This window comes from Gymnoscopelus braueri (genome assembly GCF_963280865.1).
Source record: "Gymnoscopelus braueri genome assembly, chromosome: 13".
Classification (NCBI taxonomy): Eukaryota; Metazoa; Chordata; class Actinopteri; order Myctophiformes; family Myctophidae; genus Gymnoscopelus; species Gymnoscopelus braueri.
The window spans coordinates 33727440-33746342 of NC_137615.1; the positions used below are offsets into that span (position 1 = coordinate 33727440).

Here is an 18903-nt window from a genome sequence, read left to right on the forward strand (position 1 = left end):
ACCCTCGTAAAAGGAGATGGGCCGCGCCACAAGACAGCCCATCGCAGCTCTTGCTCTCTCTCTCTCTCTCTCTCTCTCTCTTTCTTTTCCCTCTATCCTTCTCTCAATCTCGCGCCTCTCACGTACACATACACAAACATCATGTTTATTCCTTCTCTCTCTGACATACACTGTCACACAACAGTTTTCCATCTCTAGCACATGCAGTCCCCCCCTTGCACCCTCACTTCTCTCACCCTCGCTGTTTTGCTTTCTGACACACCTTGACATGCCTCTTTTAACCCGTTTAGACCGGGAAAGAATCTGTGTAATTTTTGGATTTCTTTGGCTATTCAAAAATAGCAGATATACAAGCTCAAAGCGCGGCACCGAGTGCTGCGCTACAAGCTTTTAGATCTTTGAATATATTTTTTAAGCAAACATTTGTAACTCAAATCTTTGCATCTGGGGTTTCTACAAACGTAGAACCGTATATGTTTCTATATCAGTGGTGCTAAAAAAATAATCCATGTCAAGGACCCCCAAAATGATGTATTTGGCCGCGGACGCCCATCTCAAAATACCCCACGACCCCAAACGATTGGAAAATATTTGCTTTAAAAATATATATTCAATATATATTCAAAGATTTGCAAAAAAAATCACACCATTCTTTTGGTTGCAGATCTACAAGCTCAGCTTATATCTGCTATTTGTGAATAGCCGAAAGTATAAAATATGGATAAAGTGGTTACACAGATGCGTTCCCGGTCTTAACGGGTTAAACCCCCCTTATCTCGCCCCCTCCGTCCCTCCATCTCTCTCTCACTCCACTGGGGGAGAGATGTACTCGGCGTGCTCTCCCTTTGGAAATTGATTCCCGGGGCTCACTCTCTCTCCGGTGCTCCTATTGATTTGTACAAGTCTATTAATATTGCAATCAGCCTCTCAGGGACCTTATCTCCCCCACGATCTATACAATGTGATGAGACCTGTAATGTACACAATGGAAATACCTCTAGAGATGCACCTCTACAGGCTCAAGGCCACGGTAACACTTCACTCTTACATGATCTTTATCAGCCGATTATGCCAGAACACCACGGTCTCTCCTACGACGTAATACCATTTAGCTTGAATGACATGTCACCATGGCAACAGATTGAGGTCAATCGGAAAGAAGTCGGAACTGATTCACACATTAACAAACATGTATATAATTACCGAATGTTGTTACTCGAGATTTATTAGAACTAGACCATACCCGTCCGGGGATATGAGCACCCAAAGTATGTGCAGTTTGGGTTATGCGCTGTGCACAGACAGTATATCAGGGATGGAAAGTGACTTTGTACTTGGTACCAGTGGTGGAAAGTAACTAAGTACATTTACTTAAGTACTGTACTTAATGTAAGTAAAATGTTGAGGTATTTGTACTTTACTTGAGTATTTACAATTTCCAATACTTTTACTTCTACTCCACTACATCTCAGAGGCAAATATTGTACTTTTACTCCACTACAATTATTTGAAAACTTTAGTTACTAGTTACTTTTCAGATATAAATTATGATATATTATATATTTTATACATAGGCTATTTGAAAATAGCCGATCTACAAGCTCACATGTGAGCTTGTAGATCTGCTATTTTCAAACATTTTAGTACTTTAACTTTTTGTACTTTAAGTACATTTTGATGACAATACTTTTGTACTTTTACTCAAGTAACATTTTGAATTCCAGACGTTTACTTGTAACAGAGTACTTCTACATTGCAGAATTGATACTTTTACTTAAGTAAAACATTTGAGTACTTTTTCCACCACTGCTTGGTACCTACAACAGTTCCAACACACACGCGTGGTCCGCTTGTTTCACGGATGTGGCAACACCGGCGCTTGTTTTTTTACGCACATGAATTGGCAACACGGGAGCCAGCGACACACAGCCACCTACCTGGGCACGACTGGGCAGCGTATTGTGGTTAGTATAGATACTGTAGAAGTGACTTACGATGATGAGGAAGATGAAGTAGATGAAGTTGTAGAAGGAGTGGGCGTCCATGACGTAGTACATGATCTCCACCCAGCCTTCCAGAGTGATCACCTACACAGGGAGGGAAAAACAGATTCCACATAAAGACGTGCAAAAGACGTGCAAATCAACCCCGCGATAATATGCAATGAGCGAAGGTGAGTTTAATAATCCTGTGACCCAATGCACATGCCCTAACCCAGCGGTTTTTAAAGCGGGGTCTAGAGGGGACCCCCAGGGGTCCTTGAAGGGGTTCCAGGGGGTCCGCAGCAAAAATTGTTAAAATAGCATCAAAATCAGTTCAACCACTTTGACTGTATATGTGTGTGTCATGATGCGCTGTGGAATTGTAGATCTGCTTTAGAAAAAAAATTGGCCGATTTTGAATATTTCTGAAACATTCTAACAACACACAAATCTTGTATGGGGGTCCCTGGCACACAATATTTTCAGATGGGGAGGGTCAGCGGCGCACACGCACACGCGCACACGCACACGCACACGCACACGCACACGCACACGCACACGCGCACGCGTTACCTGAAAGATGACGATCCAGGCGTAGACGATGTTGTCAAAGCTGATGGCTCCTTTGTGTGGGTTGATGTTGCTGGGGTGACAGCGGGTGTAGTACTGGTGCCAGTTGATGCACAGGCCCACGGCTCCACCGCTGCCATTGGCCAGGGGCTCGGGGACCAGGCCCAGGGCCTGCATGGTGTAGGAGGGTCAGTCACAGTGGTGGAAAACATACTCAATTATTTTTTACTTAAGTAAAAGTATCAATACTGCAATGTAGAAATAGTACTCATTATGCATTTTGTTTTTGTCGCATTCCTAAGCCAATAATTTGATGACCAGCGGACCTGTAGACAGCGGTTCCGGTAGGAGACACAAAGGAGACTTTGTGTCTCCTACCGGAACCGCTGCCGGTCATCAAATTATTGGCTCAGGAATGCGACAAAAAATAAAACAAATATCCATGAATTCCAGTCTCCATGGGGTGACTAATAGATTTTGGGGGTGAACTATCCCTTAAATCCTTTTCAACTCGGAAACAATTATGACGCTCTGACGATTATGCAAAAATGAAAGAATTATTATCTCAAATAATAGCGAATAAGCCGATCATTAGGCGTACCTGGCGGTGCAGTGCGTCCTCCTTGTCCAGGCAGCAGGAGTGGCCTCCCTCGCGGCGCGCCGGCACGTCCGCGCACGACATGATGCCGTTGTCGGGCGCCAGGGAGCAGATGAAGGGCCTCTCGTCGTCTTCCTCCGGCTGGTAGTACGGCGCCGGCAGAGCCATGCCAGATGGACTGTGGGACAGTGACCAAGTACACTTTGAGTATCGGACCTCCAGAGGTGGAAAAAAGTACTCACTTTTTTTTACTTAAGTAAAAGTATCAATACTGCAATGCAAAAAGTCCGGAAATCAAAATTTACTTTAGTAAAAGTACAAAAGTATTGGTATCAAAATGTACTTAAAGCACCAAAAGTAGAAAGTACTCATTGTGCAGAATGTCCCATTTAAGTTCAATATGTTTACAAATCTTTTGAAAATAGCAAATCTACAAGCTATTTCTTCCTCCTTATTTAATGACATTACATGATCATGTTTTGGGGGTGTAGGGGGGGGGAACCCATCTTTAATGCTATGACTGACCGTGTTTAACCGCTACCATTTCCAAGGATTTACAACAAATTCCCAAATGCCCATCCCCAATACAGATCTTTCTTACAGTGATTTAGACCCTCTAGTCATGGTCTGAACATGCCAGTGAACATGGAGACCTTCATAGCAGGGAAAGGCAAATGTACATCCATACCTACATGCACGCGCACGCGCACACGCACACACACACACACACACACACACACACACACACAGACACACACACACACACACACACACACACACACACACACACACACACACACACACACACACACACGCATGTACACACGCCACATAGCTGACTTTGACAAAATGGAGGACTGAGAGCGTTTATCACAAAGTTTGGGGTCAGGTGAACCTGGCTCTCTGTTTCACACCTTCTTTATCTTTCTCTCTCCGTTTCTCACCCTTATCCTTCCAATCTAATCCTGCCAATGAGAGCACTCCATCTCTGTCTGAGAGAGAGAGAGAGAGGAGAGAGGAGAGAGGAGAGGAGAGAGGAGAGAGAGAGAGAGAGAGAGGAGAGAGAGAGGAGAGAGAGAGAGAAAGAGAGAGAGAGAGAGAGAGACAGAGAGAGAGAGAGAGAGAGAGAGAGAGAGAGAGAGAGAGCCAGGAGCTCCGACTATTAGGTGGATCATGAAAAGGCGTGTGTGTGTGTGTGTGTGTGTGTGTGTGTGTGTGTGTGTGTGTGTGTGTGTGTGTGTGTGTGTGTGTGTGTGTGTGTGTGTGTGTGTGTGTGTGTGTGGGGGGGGGGGGTGTGGCCTAAAGCCACAGGGCCTGGTAGCACTGGCAGGTTTAATGCTAAAGCTGCAGTGTACTTGCCAAAAGCACGCCTGCACTAACTGTAAGAGAGCTTTTAATAACACCTGCATGACCATGGGATAATTCAATGCAATTTATATACATATATCTTTAGAATGGTGGCATTGTAAGCCTATCATAAACTGAAGATCAGTGGTGCACACTGCACAGTAACTAAGTACATTTACTTGAGTAGGCTATGTGTACTTAAGTAAAACAACTTTCTTTTTACTTTTTTTGCAAACCCATTATTTTCACTCCACAACATTTCAAAGACAAATGTTATACTTTTGGCTCGATTACATTTCTAGGAAGGGAAAATACATTATTAATTTTCAAATACAGTGAAAATAGCCAATCTACAAGCTCAGATCAGATCTGCTATTTTTAAGATTTATTTTGCATTTCTGGAATAAATAAATAAATAATAATAATTTAAATGCTCTACATTTCAATACAGCTATGCATTGATAAAGATTTGTACTAGTTTTGTAATAATAATAGTTGAGTATTATCTGATATCTGGCTGCTATGGTGCAACTTTCACTAACAGAGTCTTAGCTATCCCTGCTTTTTGATGGTCATCGATCCCACCCATGTGTCCTTTTTTTTGTGTTTTTTGTTCCTTTTTGTCCAGTTATTTTTCTCTCTTTCTGTATTGTTAAAGTTGTACAATGCAGAATCACAAATAACGATTTTTAGCAACCTCTGCTGGTCACTACCGTCACTGCATACAATTTCCCTAGTCCTCGATTACCCAGAATTCCATTCGTTTTCACCGGAAGCCGGAAGCGTTTCAAAAAGCGATCTTTTAATTGTTTTATACTATCTACGGATCGTTTCTCTTAGCCAGTGGAGCATTAGTTACCATGAGCTGTGCTTTCTTTTTCTGTTCTTTTTCGATCTTCCAATCCTACATTATCTTAAAATCAGCGTGAGGTTCCTTTTTGTTAATAGCGCGGTAGTTCCTGGCCAAACAGGAAACCGTTGCGGTAGTTCCTGAGGACGTCGGCCACGACGTCATGACGTTGGCCAGGAACGTCATTTTCCCGGGAAAGTCCCCCCCGTACACGTTCAATAGAAAATATATAAATAAAAGGCTTCCGGGGGTGAAATTCACGGAGTGGGTGTTGTGAAACTTTTGCCACTCGCAAAAGATATACAATTTAACTTTAGTTTTGTTGAAAACGTTACCTAGTATTACTTTAAGCTTATTTTTCTGTCATTTGGTGTCTTGTATTGTTGAGTACTATGACACACTCATCTCTCCAGTCAGTGATGTTTTTTGTTACTTTGCTTGCAAAGTAACAAACTCTCTCTTGTCTCTCTCTCTCTCTCTCTCAGGCATGTGTGTGTGTGTGTGTGCGTGCATGCGTGCATGCGCGCGCATGTCTGTGTGTGTGTTTGTGTGTGTGTGTGTGTGTACCCCGGGGTGAAATCAAGTTCAAATCAGATAATGATCTGATAAAAGTCCCCCTTCTGAGACACACATAATCTGTTTGTGTGTTTGTGTGTGTGTGTGTGAGTGTGTGTGTGTGTGTGTGCGCATGCATGCGCGTGTTAATTTTTACACACACACACAGCAATACACTGAGACAAGTAAGACGCGCGAACGCTGGAAGCGAACGCAGCTCGAAAATATTGTGTATTTACGGACTTGCAATCCGTGTTATTTCACCGTGATGGGGAGAGAACATTGACATTGTGTGTGTGTTGTGTGTGTGTGTGTGTGTGTGTGTGTGTGTGTGTGTGTGTGTGTGTGTGTGTGTGTGTGTGTGTGTGTGTGTGTGTGTGTGTGTGTGTGTTGCAGGCTGTTGTGCATTGTAATCAGAGCAGGCTGTTGTGCATTGTAATCAGAGCATTATGAGAGCATGAACACAGACACACAGACACACAGACAGACACACAACCTGAGCAGGGTTACATAGTAAGCTCCACTTGGTTGGAGGCGCGGCGAAACACACACACACACACACACACACACACACACACACACACACACACACACACACACACACACACACACACACACACACACACACACACACACACACACACACACACACACACACACACACACACACACACACTTCTCCTCCTGTTTAACTGCCCTTCCCATGACAGAGAGAGAAAGCCACCATGTGTTTGGTTGATTCTTGATTGATATAATGAGTGAATCCAACTGATTGGCTCCATGTGAAGCATCTCATCAGGCCCCATGTGCCACAATTCCCTGTTTAAATTGAAGTCTGCACTTCACCACTCTAACACCTCCGGGACATTATGCTTGGGAGTGAGTGAGTCCATGGTGAGTGAGTGAGTGAGTGAGTGAGTGAGTGAGTGAGTGAGTGAGTGAGTGAGTGAGTGAGTGAGATTGATCAGACTATTTTCATGGCAAACCCCTGAACAGTGTTTGTGATAAGTTTAGTGCGGATTGGATCAACAGTGTGCCTGTGGCCCCTGATGTGACCATTGTCATGGCAAAATGGTCCATACATGGTCCCTGGTGAGGCTATTCTGATGGCAGTGCCATTAACATTGTTTGTGTTAAGTTTGTCCAGATGTTACGTTTGTCGACCAATCCTCAGGGCAATTTTAATATACTTGATAGTATAAGGTATACATCTGAGAGATTGAGAAATTGAGAGAGAGAGAGAGAGAGAGAGAGAGAGAGAGAGAGAAAGAGAAAGAGAAAGAGAGAGAGAGAGGCCCTGAACAACGGCTGCTGTCCATGGTTCTGAAGTAGCTGTAGCTGCTGTCCATGGTTCTGAAGTAGCTGTAGCTGCTGTCCATGGTTCTGAAGTAACTGTAGCTGCTGTCCAAGGTTCTAGAATAACTAGCTGCTGTCCATGGTTCTGAAGTAACTGTAGCTGCTGTCCAAGGTTCTAGAATAACTAGCTGCTGTCCATGGTTCTGAAGTAACTGTAGCTGCTGTCCAAGGTTCTAGAATAACTAGCTGCTGTCCATGGTTCTGAAGTAACTGTAGCTGATGTCCATGGTTCTGAAGTTTACTGTAGCTGCTGTCCATGGTTCTAAAATAACTAGCTGCTGTCCATGGTTCTGAAGTAGATGTAGTTGCTGTCCATGGTTCTGAAGTAACTGTCAATGCAAGTGGCCTCCCGATTTTGGGCAGGTAAAACATTTTAAGAAATCTTTTTTTTTAGTTTTTTTTTAGCCGATCGATCTATTTTTGAAATCGCCTCACTCAAATGTTTTATGAAATTACGCCTATGGGAGAGAGAGAGAGAGAGAGAGAGAGAGAGAGAGAGAGAGAGAGAGAGAGAGAGGCAGAATGACAGAAACAGAGACACGGAAAGAGAGAGTGAGACTTTGTGGAATATCTTCTAAATGAGAGTTGTGCGTGGCATTGGCAAGAGAAAAAGGCACTTGACAGATGGGAGCATTAGAGCGTGCTCCTTTAGAATGACCAATATACATAAAGTATAAGTAAAGGGAAAGAACCGGTAGAAAAGTGACCACCCATCAATTCCTTTTATTTGCAATGGATTCCAATGGAGGGCCTTGGCACATTGCCTCGCCGCTGTAGAGCAGTAATCAATAAAGACATCGCATAAAGACATCGGGATGCATATAAAAAGCAATAGCCAGAAAGTGCAGACTGCACTAAAAGACGAATGAATGTATGAAAGAGAAAGAAAAAATGCATAAAAAAGGGGTAATGCTAAAAAGGATGGGAGATCGAATATGTGGAAATATATTGATTAGACAAGGGAGGCAAAGCAAAGAAAATATGCTGTATAGCAAAAGCATCAGTGTTAACTTAACTCTGAGATGAGTAAAATGAGTACAAATGGAACCAAATGGACCCGTAATGGTAAAGGTACTGTAGTCCTACTGTATAAGCACTACAGGTGTGTGTGTGTGTGGCCAGTGCGGCTGTTCATCGTTGGGAAGACAGAAATAGAGCCTCTCCATCAACGGGCCTATTACTGAACACACACACACACACACACACACACACACACACACACACACACACACACACACACACACACACACACACACACACACACACACACACACACACACACACACACACACACACACACACACACACACACACACAGGGTCACTGGCGCTGTTTACCCATCTCACTGTCTATCATTTCAACCCCTCATATCTGTCTTCCCCCATCTGTGATTTCATCTCTCCCTCTCCTCCTGACACTTCCTGTCTGTCTGTCTGCCTGTCTGTCTGTCTGTCTGTCTGTCTGTCTGTCTGTCTGTCTGTCTGTCTGTCTGTCTGTCTACACTGATCCCTACCTCCTCTTGTCTTATCTCCTCTACTGTGCCATTGCTGTGTCTCCTATACTGTGTATCCTCTCCTTTCGCCATCTCCTCCTAGTTTAGTTGAGTGTATTTGAAAAGCAAATAGCTGTACAACCACATAGGTTAATAGCAGTACTTATTTCCACTGTGGTCCTTTCACAAGCAACAATTAAAACCAATTTACAAGAGAAAGCAAACTTGACAGTGACTTAAGTCAACTAAAAAACATCAACCCCTAAACAAAAACTTAAAAGTTGACCTATTTTACAAAGGAACCTTTCCCAACAGCCAAGCTTTTGCATGTTGTTAAAATGCCCTCACATTTGTTGTCAATTTGACATTACTTTCCAGGCTCCTGTAAAGGAAAGTAAAGGATCCCTTTCCAACCTTACTTTAAATCTTCCCCTGTCTTGTCTTGTCTTGTCCTGACCTGTCCTTGCCTCTTCCTCCCCTACTCTCCTGTTTCCCGGCAGTCAATATAGGGGGCTAGATTCTGCTGACACGTATTAGCAGATACTACCTCCTTTGTCCTTGACCGCAGGCCACACACATCATGCAAACGCAGACACATGCAAACATGTGCACGGCACGCCACGCATGCGCACCGCCTTGCACACTCACACACACACAGTGAGTGAGGATCGTTAGCGCCGGTGGCCGTATTTGGCCGTGCTCCTTCCTATATTGAACGGAGAGCAGGAAGCGCAGGAGTCGCCCCATCGATCAGGTGGCTGGGGCCGCAGCATGCACGTGTGTACGTGTACGTGCACGCGAGATACGTACACGCGAGACCCATCAAATTCACATCGACTTGCAGGCTCTGTGCCAACTAATGGAGGGCACAGCACAATGACGGGAGCACTGTCGGAGGGGAGAGTTTGCGTAAACGAAACGTAGAGACTGACATGGCGGTCAAATCTAAAGGTCGCTACACATCGAGAGCGTCTATTGTGCGATTCGTTGGCGTTAACCACTTGAACCGCGAAAAGATTTGCTGTATACAGAAAAGATCGGTCCAAGTACAGAGCCAACTCAGGTCACATGTTCAGATCGTTTTTTCCTCATGCTCCCAGTGTGTAAGGACCTTTAACCCTCCTTCTGCGCTCAGAAAGGATGGAGAAAGAGCAAGCAGGGAAAAGAGAGAGAAAGAGAGGGTGAGAGAGACAGGGAGGGGGGGTGCACCTGACAGAGTAGCGGAGCTACACACACACACACACACACACACACACACGCAGTAACCCCCACTACGGCAGCCCACGAAACACCTGCCGGCAGAGGCTGGTCATGGTATTGAGCGTGATGATGGTAGAGATGGGAAAAGGATGATAGGGGAGCATGTGATCCAGTAGATGAGTGAAGAGCATGTCATTGACCACATAATCACAATGTCCCTGCTTGGTTTCCAACTGGACACCTGTTTGGCGTGAGCTTCTCTCTCTGTCCTCAGTTTCCTGCCTCTCCTCTGTCGTATCAAAATAAATTGCACAAATCAAGAAAATTGTATCGCAAACTACAGTTAAACAACCAAATACGTATAATTTGTCTGCAAACTAAGCTTGTGTTATTGTTTGGAGAGGGTTTGGGGTGGGGATGATCGATGTTTCATTAGCTCTTGTTCCTGAGTTTTGGCCAAATTATACAGTATACCTGTCCCTCAAACCAGCATGATATTGTTTACTCTGTTTACACATTACAAAGACTGTCTCCAGAATCAATCTACAATACCAGATCATTGTCAGACATCAGAGACATGCTTGTTTTGGGAACTATACAGTGGTGGAAAGTAACTAAGTACATTTACTTAAGTACTGTCCTTAAGTACAATTTTGAGGTATTTGTATTAGGCAAACTAGCGTTATTGAGCATTGTATTTCATAATAAGCTGGGTATCTCACTAGCCCAGTACAGCCAGAGAGGAACAGCCGGTGTTGTTTGTCTATTTAGAGCGTGGGGAAGGAAATAGGACACCGAATTAGGCATTCCAAATCTGAAGGGAGGAAACGAGTGAGACATCCTGTCCTCCTGTGGGGCGTGCCGTTGAGCGAGCCTCTTAAACCGCAATTACTGTACCACAGTACTACAGGAGCTGCTCAGTACACAGCAGAAATATTCAGTGCTAAAGGGGGAATTTTACTTGGACCTGGGAGCATTTACTCGGCAGATGGCTGCTCAAATGGCTCAGATGAGTGCACGGGGGCAGCGGTTATAGGGGTCATGTGCCTTGCCTTGCTCTGCTTTGTCGAGCTTCTATTTCAAACACAATTGGCCCATGTTCAGGGAGGCAAGCCGAGTGGGTAGTGTGATATTTGTCACTACACATACTCCTCCTATACGGGCTGGGGTGGTGCATGTCAGCAGGGAGTGTTGGGCAGGACAGAGTAGGTGACAATACGCAGAAATGTGTGCGGGGAGGGATTGATAGGCTCTATATGCACAGCAGCCATTTTGGAGAGAAATTGGCCCTCTTCCTTACTTCCTTCACAGGTGTTACCAATGATACTAATGAAGGCTCTGTTCCATTCTGGTCAAACAGAGTCAGGGTGCTGATATTGTGCATTTTTGGCTCACTGGAAACACTCTGCTATATCAGTGGGTTTCAAAGTGTGGTCCAGGGACCCTCATGGTTCCTCGAGGGGGTTCCAAATGGCACCTTAAAAAGGTGTGTAACTCTGAGAGTGTACAAATGGAACCAAATGGACCCGTAAGGGTCCATTTGGTTCCATTTGTACACTCTCAGAGTTATGGGGGTCCTTGAAATTAAAAGGTTTGAGAACCACTGTGCTACATGAAATGGAACAAAGCCTTCATTAGTATCATTGGTAAAACCTGTGAAGGAAGTAAGGAAGAGGCCCAATTGCTTTCCAATATGGCTGCTGTGCATAGAGCTTATTGGCATAATGACAAAATTGGGGAGAAAATAGGGGAGGGGGGGAGTGGAGAAAAAGAAGAAGAAATGTCTTGCTTAGGTACACTTCCACACGTAGACTGGGAGAGCTGAGGATTCTGCTGTGTAGCCGTTAATAAATAAATAGATAAATAACCTGAGTGGTTAAATGAAGGTTCAGGGAGATGGGTGGTTCTTGTGGGATTGAGAGATGAAACAAGATAATGTGATAATTGGAGAGTTGGGCAGAAAAATAATGAGGCGGCGGTGAAAAGCAGAGAGGTAGAGATCACAAGAATAATGAACGAGTGGTGTAAGATGGAGGACCCTTGTGCTTTACTTGACTGACACTCCAGCCTCTCCGGCTCGACCTTCAAGAGGCCAACGCTATAGCCCTTCACTTAGCATAACTTCAACTTCAAGTGCTAACTCTCATCCTTTAATTTCTAATTAAGCAGGTCAGGCTAACCTCAGGGATATGCTAATACTGCGTTTAAGCAGAAGGTGTATTCATCATCTTAAATAACAAGCAAACCTGTGTTCAAATTTGCAGTGGTGGGAAAAAGTACTCAAATGTTTTACTTAAGTAAAAGTATCAATACTGCAATGTAGAAGTACTCGGTTACAAGTAAAAGTCCAGAATTCAAAATTGACTTGAGTAAAAGTACAAAAGTATTGGTATCAAAATGTACTTACAGTACCAAAAGTAAAAGTACTAAAATGTTGAAAATAGCAGATCTACAAGACAATCTGCGACGTGTTGTGAGCTTGTAGATCGGCTATTTTCAGATAGCCTAGGTATAAAACAAGGCTAAAGTGGTAATGTATGTTTTATAATGTAATAATTTATATCTGCAAAGTAACTAGTGACTAAAGTTTTCAAATTACTGTAGTGGAGTAAAGGTATAATATTTGCTTCCGAGATGTAGTTGAAGTAAAAGTATAGACAATTTGAAAAGTACCTCAAGTACTTGACAATTGCAGCTGTGCAAATTGTAATCTATCTGTGGGAATATTATGCATTATCTTTATATTATTCGGTGCCAACGACCTTGACCTATCCTCTCAGCTATCAGACAGAAACCACAAAGTAGTGAGGTCTCCATTGACGGACTGCTGTAAATACATTTAGCAGAGCATTCAATACATGTCAACGCTCAACTTCCCACAGAGGGTGGAGCGGACAGGACATCACAGGCTGGAGGACACATGTCCTCTTCAATCTGACTATTAGATCTGTCATTAGAACAAGCTGATGTCAGCACAACCAGGCAACACATCTCTAATGTACACACACATACACGCAACTGGACATACACACGGAAGAAGACAGTTCAGAACTCCAACTTGAATGCAATTGCGCGTACACACACACACACACACGCACACACACACACACACACACACACACACACACACACACACACACACACACACACACACACACACACACACACACACACACACACACACACACACACACACACACACACACACACACACACACACACACACACACACGTGGAAGAAGTACTCAGATAGTTTACTTAAGTAAAAGTAGCAATACCACAATGTAGAAGTACTCTGTTACAAGTAAAAAGCCTGTGTTAAAAATGTTACTTGAGTAAAAGTGCCAAAGTATTGGCAAAAAGTACTAACATGTTTGAAAATAGCAGATCTACAAGCGTGCATTGTGAGCTTGTAGATCAGCTATTTTCAAATAACCTATGTATAAAATAGGGCTAAAATGTATAAAGTATGTTTGATAATATCAAACCTCCCCAGATAATAATTTATATTTGCAAAGAAACTAGTAACTAAAGTTTTCAACTAATTGTAGTGGAGTGAAAGTACAATATGTGCCTCTGAGATGTAGTGGAGTAGAAGTAAAAGTATTGAAGATTGGAAATACTAATAAAATGTTTACTTAAGTACAGTACTTGAGTAAATGTACTCAATTGTACTCAGTTACTTTACACCACTGCACACACACACACACACACACACACACAGTGTATGTATACACACCAGGTCCTAGGACACACACAGGTGAGCCATTATCCTGGGCTGACATCAGCATAAAATAATCAAAGGGAGGGTGCTATCACTGCCCTTAATAGACAACCATAATGCTGTTTAATGGGTCTGATATGCATGCACACATCTCTAGTATACGTGCCAGTGTATCTGAACGCACACAGAATACACCTAGATGCAAATGCATGCAGACACACACACAGCAGCTGCCATGATGAGGGATCATCAGTGGTGGAAAAAGTACCCAAATGTTTTACTTAAGTAAAAGTATCAATACTGCAATGAAGATAATACTCTCACAAGTAAAAGTCCGGAATTCAAAATTGACTTGAGTAAAAGTACAAAAGTATTCATATCAAAATGTACTTAAAGTACCAAAAGTAAAAGCACTAAAATGTTTGAAGTAAAAGTATCTCAATTTGTACATTCAAGTACAGTACTTGAGTAAATGTTCTTAGTTACTTTCCACCACTGGGGATCATGAATGGTGTGCTGGAGTCTCATCATGCTTTAGTTGCTGACTGGGTAGATTAATAGCCAGAGAGAGAGTGAGTTTATTTCATTTTTCATTTCATTTCATAGTATATTTCTTTTGTCTATGTTGATTAATCAGATGAGATGCATTTGCGATGCATTTTCTCTCACTGTGTTGGATTAACATACACAATAATAGTCTGTCTGTCTGTCTGTCTGTCTGTCTGTCTGTCTGTCTGTCTGTCTGTGTGTGTGTGTGTGTGTGTTTGAGAGAGAGAGAGAGAGACCTATGACACTCACAGAGTGAAGTTCTCCTCGGGATAGCAGCGGTTCCTCAGTAGCCCCGCCCACAGCTGCACTCCGATGATGCCGAAGATGAAGAAGACGAAGAAGCAGAGCAGCAGCACGTTGCCCAGCATGGGCAGAGTGTCCAGCAGCAGGTTGACCAGTATACGCATGCCTGCAAGCACACACGCACACGCACACACACACACACACACACACACACACACACACACACACACACACACACACACACACACACCAGTTAACAGATTGACCATGGGATAGTGGTTCTCAAAGTGGGCTCCGGGGACCCCCAGGGGTCCTTGAAGGGGTTCCTGCATGGGTGTCCCCAGCAAAATGAGTCTAACCACCAGTACCAGTCTGTACCCGATATACACAGACTATTTGAAAATAGCCTATCTACGAGCTCTTAGTATCATTGCGACGTGAAGTGAGCTGGTAGATCAATTTTTTTTTGTGATGGTACCACATATTTTCAGTTGGAAGGTCCGCATCCAAATACAAGTTTTAGAAGCACTGCACCAGGATATGCATGCCTGGAAGCACACACAACAGTTAACACAGGGAGTCAAACTGGCATCTGGTCGGGAGGTAACACATGGTCATTATCTCCTCATTCATTTGTCTGTCTCTATCAAAATGTACTTAAAGTACCAAAAGTAAAAGTACAATTTTTTTTGAAAATAGCAGATCTACAAGCTTGTAGATCGGCTATTTTCAAATAGCCAAGGTATAAAATAGGGCTATAGTGGTTCATGTATGTTTTATAATGTAATAATGTAACTAGTAACTAGTTTTCAAATTGTAGTGGAGTAAAAGTACAATATTTGCCTCTGAGATGTAGTGGAGTAGAAGTAAAAGTATTGAAAATTGGAAATACTCCAGCAAAGTAAAAGTTCCTCAAAATTGTACTTAGGTAAAGTACTTGAGTAAATGTACTTAGTTACTTTACACCACTGGCCTGCTGACAGCAGGCCAACCACCTCAATCCCTGAATGTTTTTCTAATTGGCTAACAACAATATGCCATTGTTGAGCAGTCATCCCTCCAGGTTATGGGATACGTGTCCTGGGAGGCTATGGATCACTAACTGGTAATGGATGGCTGGGTGTCTTGTCTGGGCCAACGTGACTCCACTCCCTGTGGTTCCTCCCTCACCTCACCTCCCATCTCAGGGGAGACGGATGAGATGAGAGCCTGCGTGTCACACATGCCATGAGCCGTGTTAACCTGAAGCCAGAGCCAGATTCAAATTCGCCACCATCTGTCTGATTTTCCATGGACTGTGTCGCAGAGTGACTTGGTCAAAGAACAGCAGAATGATGCCTCCTTAAAAGATCTTTATGATCATGTTGTAGCTGCTGCCTTTTAACTGCCTAATTTGACTGATATTTAATCTTAATTAAACCATGCTCCTTATGTGTATGTCAGTTAAAACATCTGCTGCCGTTTTAACTGCCTCATCCCCCTGCTATTTTTAACTATGCAACTTATATCATGCACCTTATGGTATAATATTTCACACAGCCCATGTTTCTTTTTCCATCTCTTTCAACCTGTCTTGAAACTGCAATGATTGAGCTACGACAAATACTTTCATCCACAGTTTTACACCTGTAAATCCGTGATGAGTTGTTTTGCCTGTGGTGGAAACAAAATATGTTGCTAATGGCTATTTCTTGTGAAACAATCTTTTATGGATTGTTGTTGGACAGGGACGGGTGTGCTCAGTTGATGCTGTGTGGTTCAGGTTTAGCTGGCTGGCTATGTGGTTGTATGTCCATTGACAGATCTGTCGAAGGCTAACGCTTAATTTGAGCAACCGTCTGTCTGTCAAGCCTTTGACTACATTAAATTGAAAATTACATATTTTAATTGTAACATTTTATACACAAGTACTCAACATTGTACCAGCAATAACAAAGAAATAATAAAGAATAGCAACACTAGTAAGAAAAATCATAGTTGTGTTCTGCTCCTGTCTCTCTTCTTGCCTGGACCAACCATTCCAACTCCAGGTAGATGCCAGTCAGGTTGGCACAGTTCTGTGGCAGACAGAAGCCCACCATGTAAGTTTCTTCTCTAAGAAGTGTAAATGCTTAGTTGCTTACCAGCATTACTATTCGGATAGAGATGGAAGCTCTTGCTCTGGTTTGGGCCCTTCAGCGTGTTGAAGTGTATATTGGATCAAAGGTGTTGTGTTTGGTGGTCCTGCTCTGCCTGCCTTTCTTACTGTCTGTAAACAGGTACCTTGTAAGCAGAGCAGGGAGGCTCGTTGACTAGATTGGGAACATCTGGGCCCTGGTGATTCCCAAGGTGTTATAACCGCCTGACTAATCAGTCTCTCGCTCCCTCCTCCAGACAAATACCACTTTGGTTTGTGTTTGCCTTCTGGTATCTTACAAAACACTGCACCACATCATGCCGGCGGTTGTCCGAAGCCTAAAGTCCAAAAATACATGTATATGTCTGTCTGTATGTCTGTCTCTCTGAGTCCGTTTTATGGCCATATTTGTGGAGAGCTCTGTCTGTCTACTTGAATAAATGTATTTACTTTACACCACTGAGTATGTACATTTGACATGCCCAAGATGAGGACTTGAAAGAGCTTGAAAAGTGGATAACCTAACCAGAACCATGCGGAATGACAGGTGAAATACACATACACACACACGCGCGCACGCACGCACACACACCGCTGCCAACCTCGTGAACACTATACTGTAGCATAGTCAGGACACAGGGGTCTCCAGCGAGATTGGATGGAAGCTGATTACAGGAAGGCAAATGTGTCCCCTTGTCGGATGATAATGACCTCATCCCCCGTGGGAAGGCCCGTCCCATGGTGATGACATACTGGGATGTGATTAGTGGAAGATAATGACACGTGATTGGACTAAAAAGGGAGAGAGGGGCGAGGCCCGCTGATGAGATCAAAGCAAGAACCACACACTGACACCTGGGAGTGTGTGCGCGTGCGCGTGCGTGTGCGTGTGCGTGTGCGTGTGTGGATTTGTCTCTGCGTGGGTTTGTGGGTTTGTCGGCAGCACACTGGGTTTAGAGCATAAAGACACTACGGGAGGTTAATGCTTCACAAATACAACAGCATTACAGTATGAACACTGCTAAGAGGATGACTGACAGGAGCGAGCGAGAGAGAGAGCGAGAGAGAGAGAGAGAGAGAGAGAGAGTACCTGATACATCTGGTATTTTTGCCAAAAGTATGCAAACATATGTTTGCCAAATGTTTGCCTAATACGATATGCCCAGAACAGGGACGTTAAGTTAACACCACAATAGTCAGACAATTTAGAAATGGAAATAAATGTTCACTGTTGCATTTTTACAAGGACATGTAATCTGAAAAATCCAGATGCACATAGTGACTATTTGTCTCAATTACAAAAGCAGCTGCAGAAGCCACAGTGCACTCTGTGACAATACACGGCTTTGTTAAGACAGCAGGGAAATTAGATCTGTTTTTCAATTATCTTTAGGACTGTCAACACTTTCATTTGCAAGTGATCAGATCGGATTTGTGTATTCAACATCGTTGACCTATCTGCGTTGGTTGCTGTGGAAATGACATAACGACTTAACTGTGAGTAATGCTTAAAGACGTGGTGAAATTAAAAATATATTTCTCACACTTTTAGAGCATACTCGCAGTCTCTGAGGACATATCATTAGATCCATTTTGTGTACTTTTATATCAAAAGTCCCTCAAATTTGAATTTGAATTACTTCCTGTAAACGAAAACGTACTGCGTGATGACATAGACTCTTAAATTAATCTTGATTTTATTCACCTGTTGACATGATTGACATGGCATGGCCTGCAGGATTTTGAAAATGTGTGTACATTTCACGGGGCTTAAAAAAAAAACTTGTCCCTATTGGCCGTCTAAGAGCACCTACCAAGTTTGGGACGTTAAGCATGCTTGGAACTGGAGTTATGGCTGTTTAGAGCCCATCCAATAGGAACACAGAGGGGGCGGAACAATGGTGCTTCTGTGGCACCCAAGCCTGATTGATTGATTGAATACATTATTTAGAAAGACATGGTAACAGTACATGGAAGCCTCACGCTGGGCAAGACCTAAGAGGTTGAGTGTCTAAACGGAAGTACCGGAATTTGGCGGAAGTACCGTCCAAGGAAATGACGTTTACAATGTACAAATATGTTTAGATTCTCCGTGAATAAAACGAGTGTGGTGATTGGTCGAAAAATATCATATCCGGGGGAAACATGTACGACGGAAGTCCCGCCCCTATAGACAATCTCTGCTTTAGGTCGTGACCAGATTTTTCTCTTCGCAGATGAGTAAGGCTGGGAACGAGGCAAGCCACAAGTGGTCCCTGGTGTGGCTAATCTGATGGGAGACCCCTGACCAGCGTCGGTGCCAAGTTTGGTGCGGATCGGTG

At 43.4% G+C, this 18903-nt stretch overlaps 1 protein-coding gene across 1 annotated transcript in view; it reads right to left on the reverse strand.

The window, feature by feature from the left end:
- Positions 1 to 18903, reverse strand: part of LOC308099524 (voltage-dependent T-type calcium channel subunit alpha-1I-like) — a gene marked incomplete at both ends in the record, with an annotated part of 243251 nt that overhangs the window by 109340 nt on the left and 115008 nt on the right. The window contains 4 exons of the mRNA XM_080448267.1: positions 1995 to 2087; positions 2556 to 2723; positions 3154 to 3328; positions 14473 to 14632. Coding sequence (XP_080304393.1) covers positions 1995 to 2087; positions 2556 to 2723; positions 3154 to 3328; positions 14473 to 14632 — 596 coding nt within the window. The remainder of the gene's footprint in view (positions 1 to 1994; positions 2088 to 2555; positions 2724 to 3153; positions 3329 to 14472; positions 14633 to 18903) is intronic.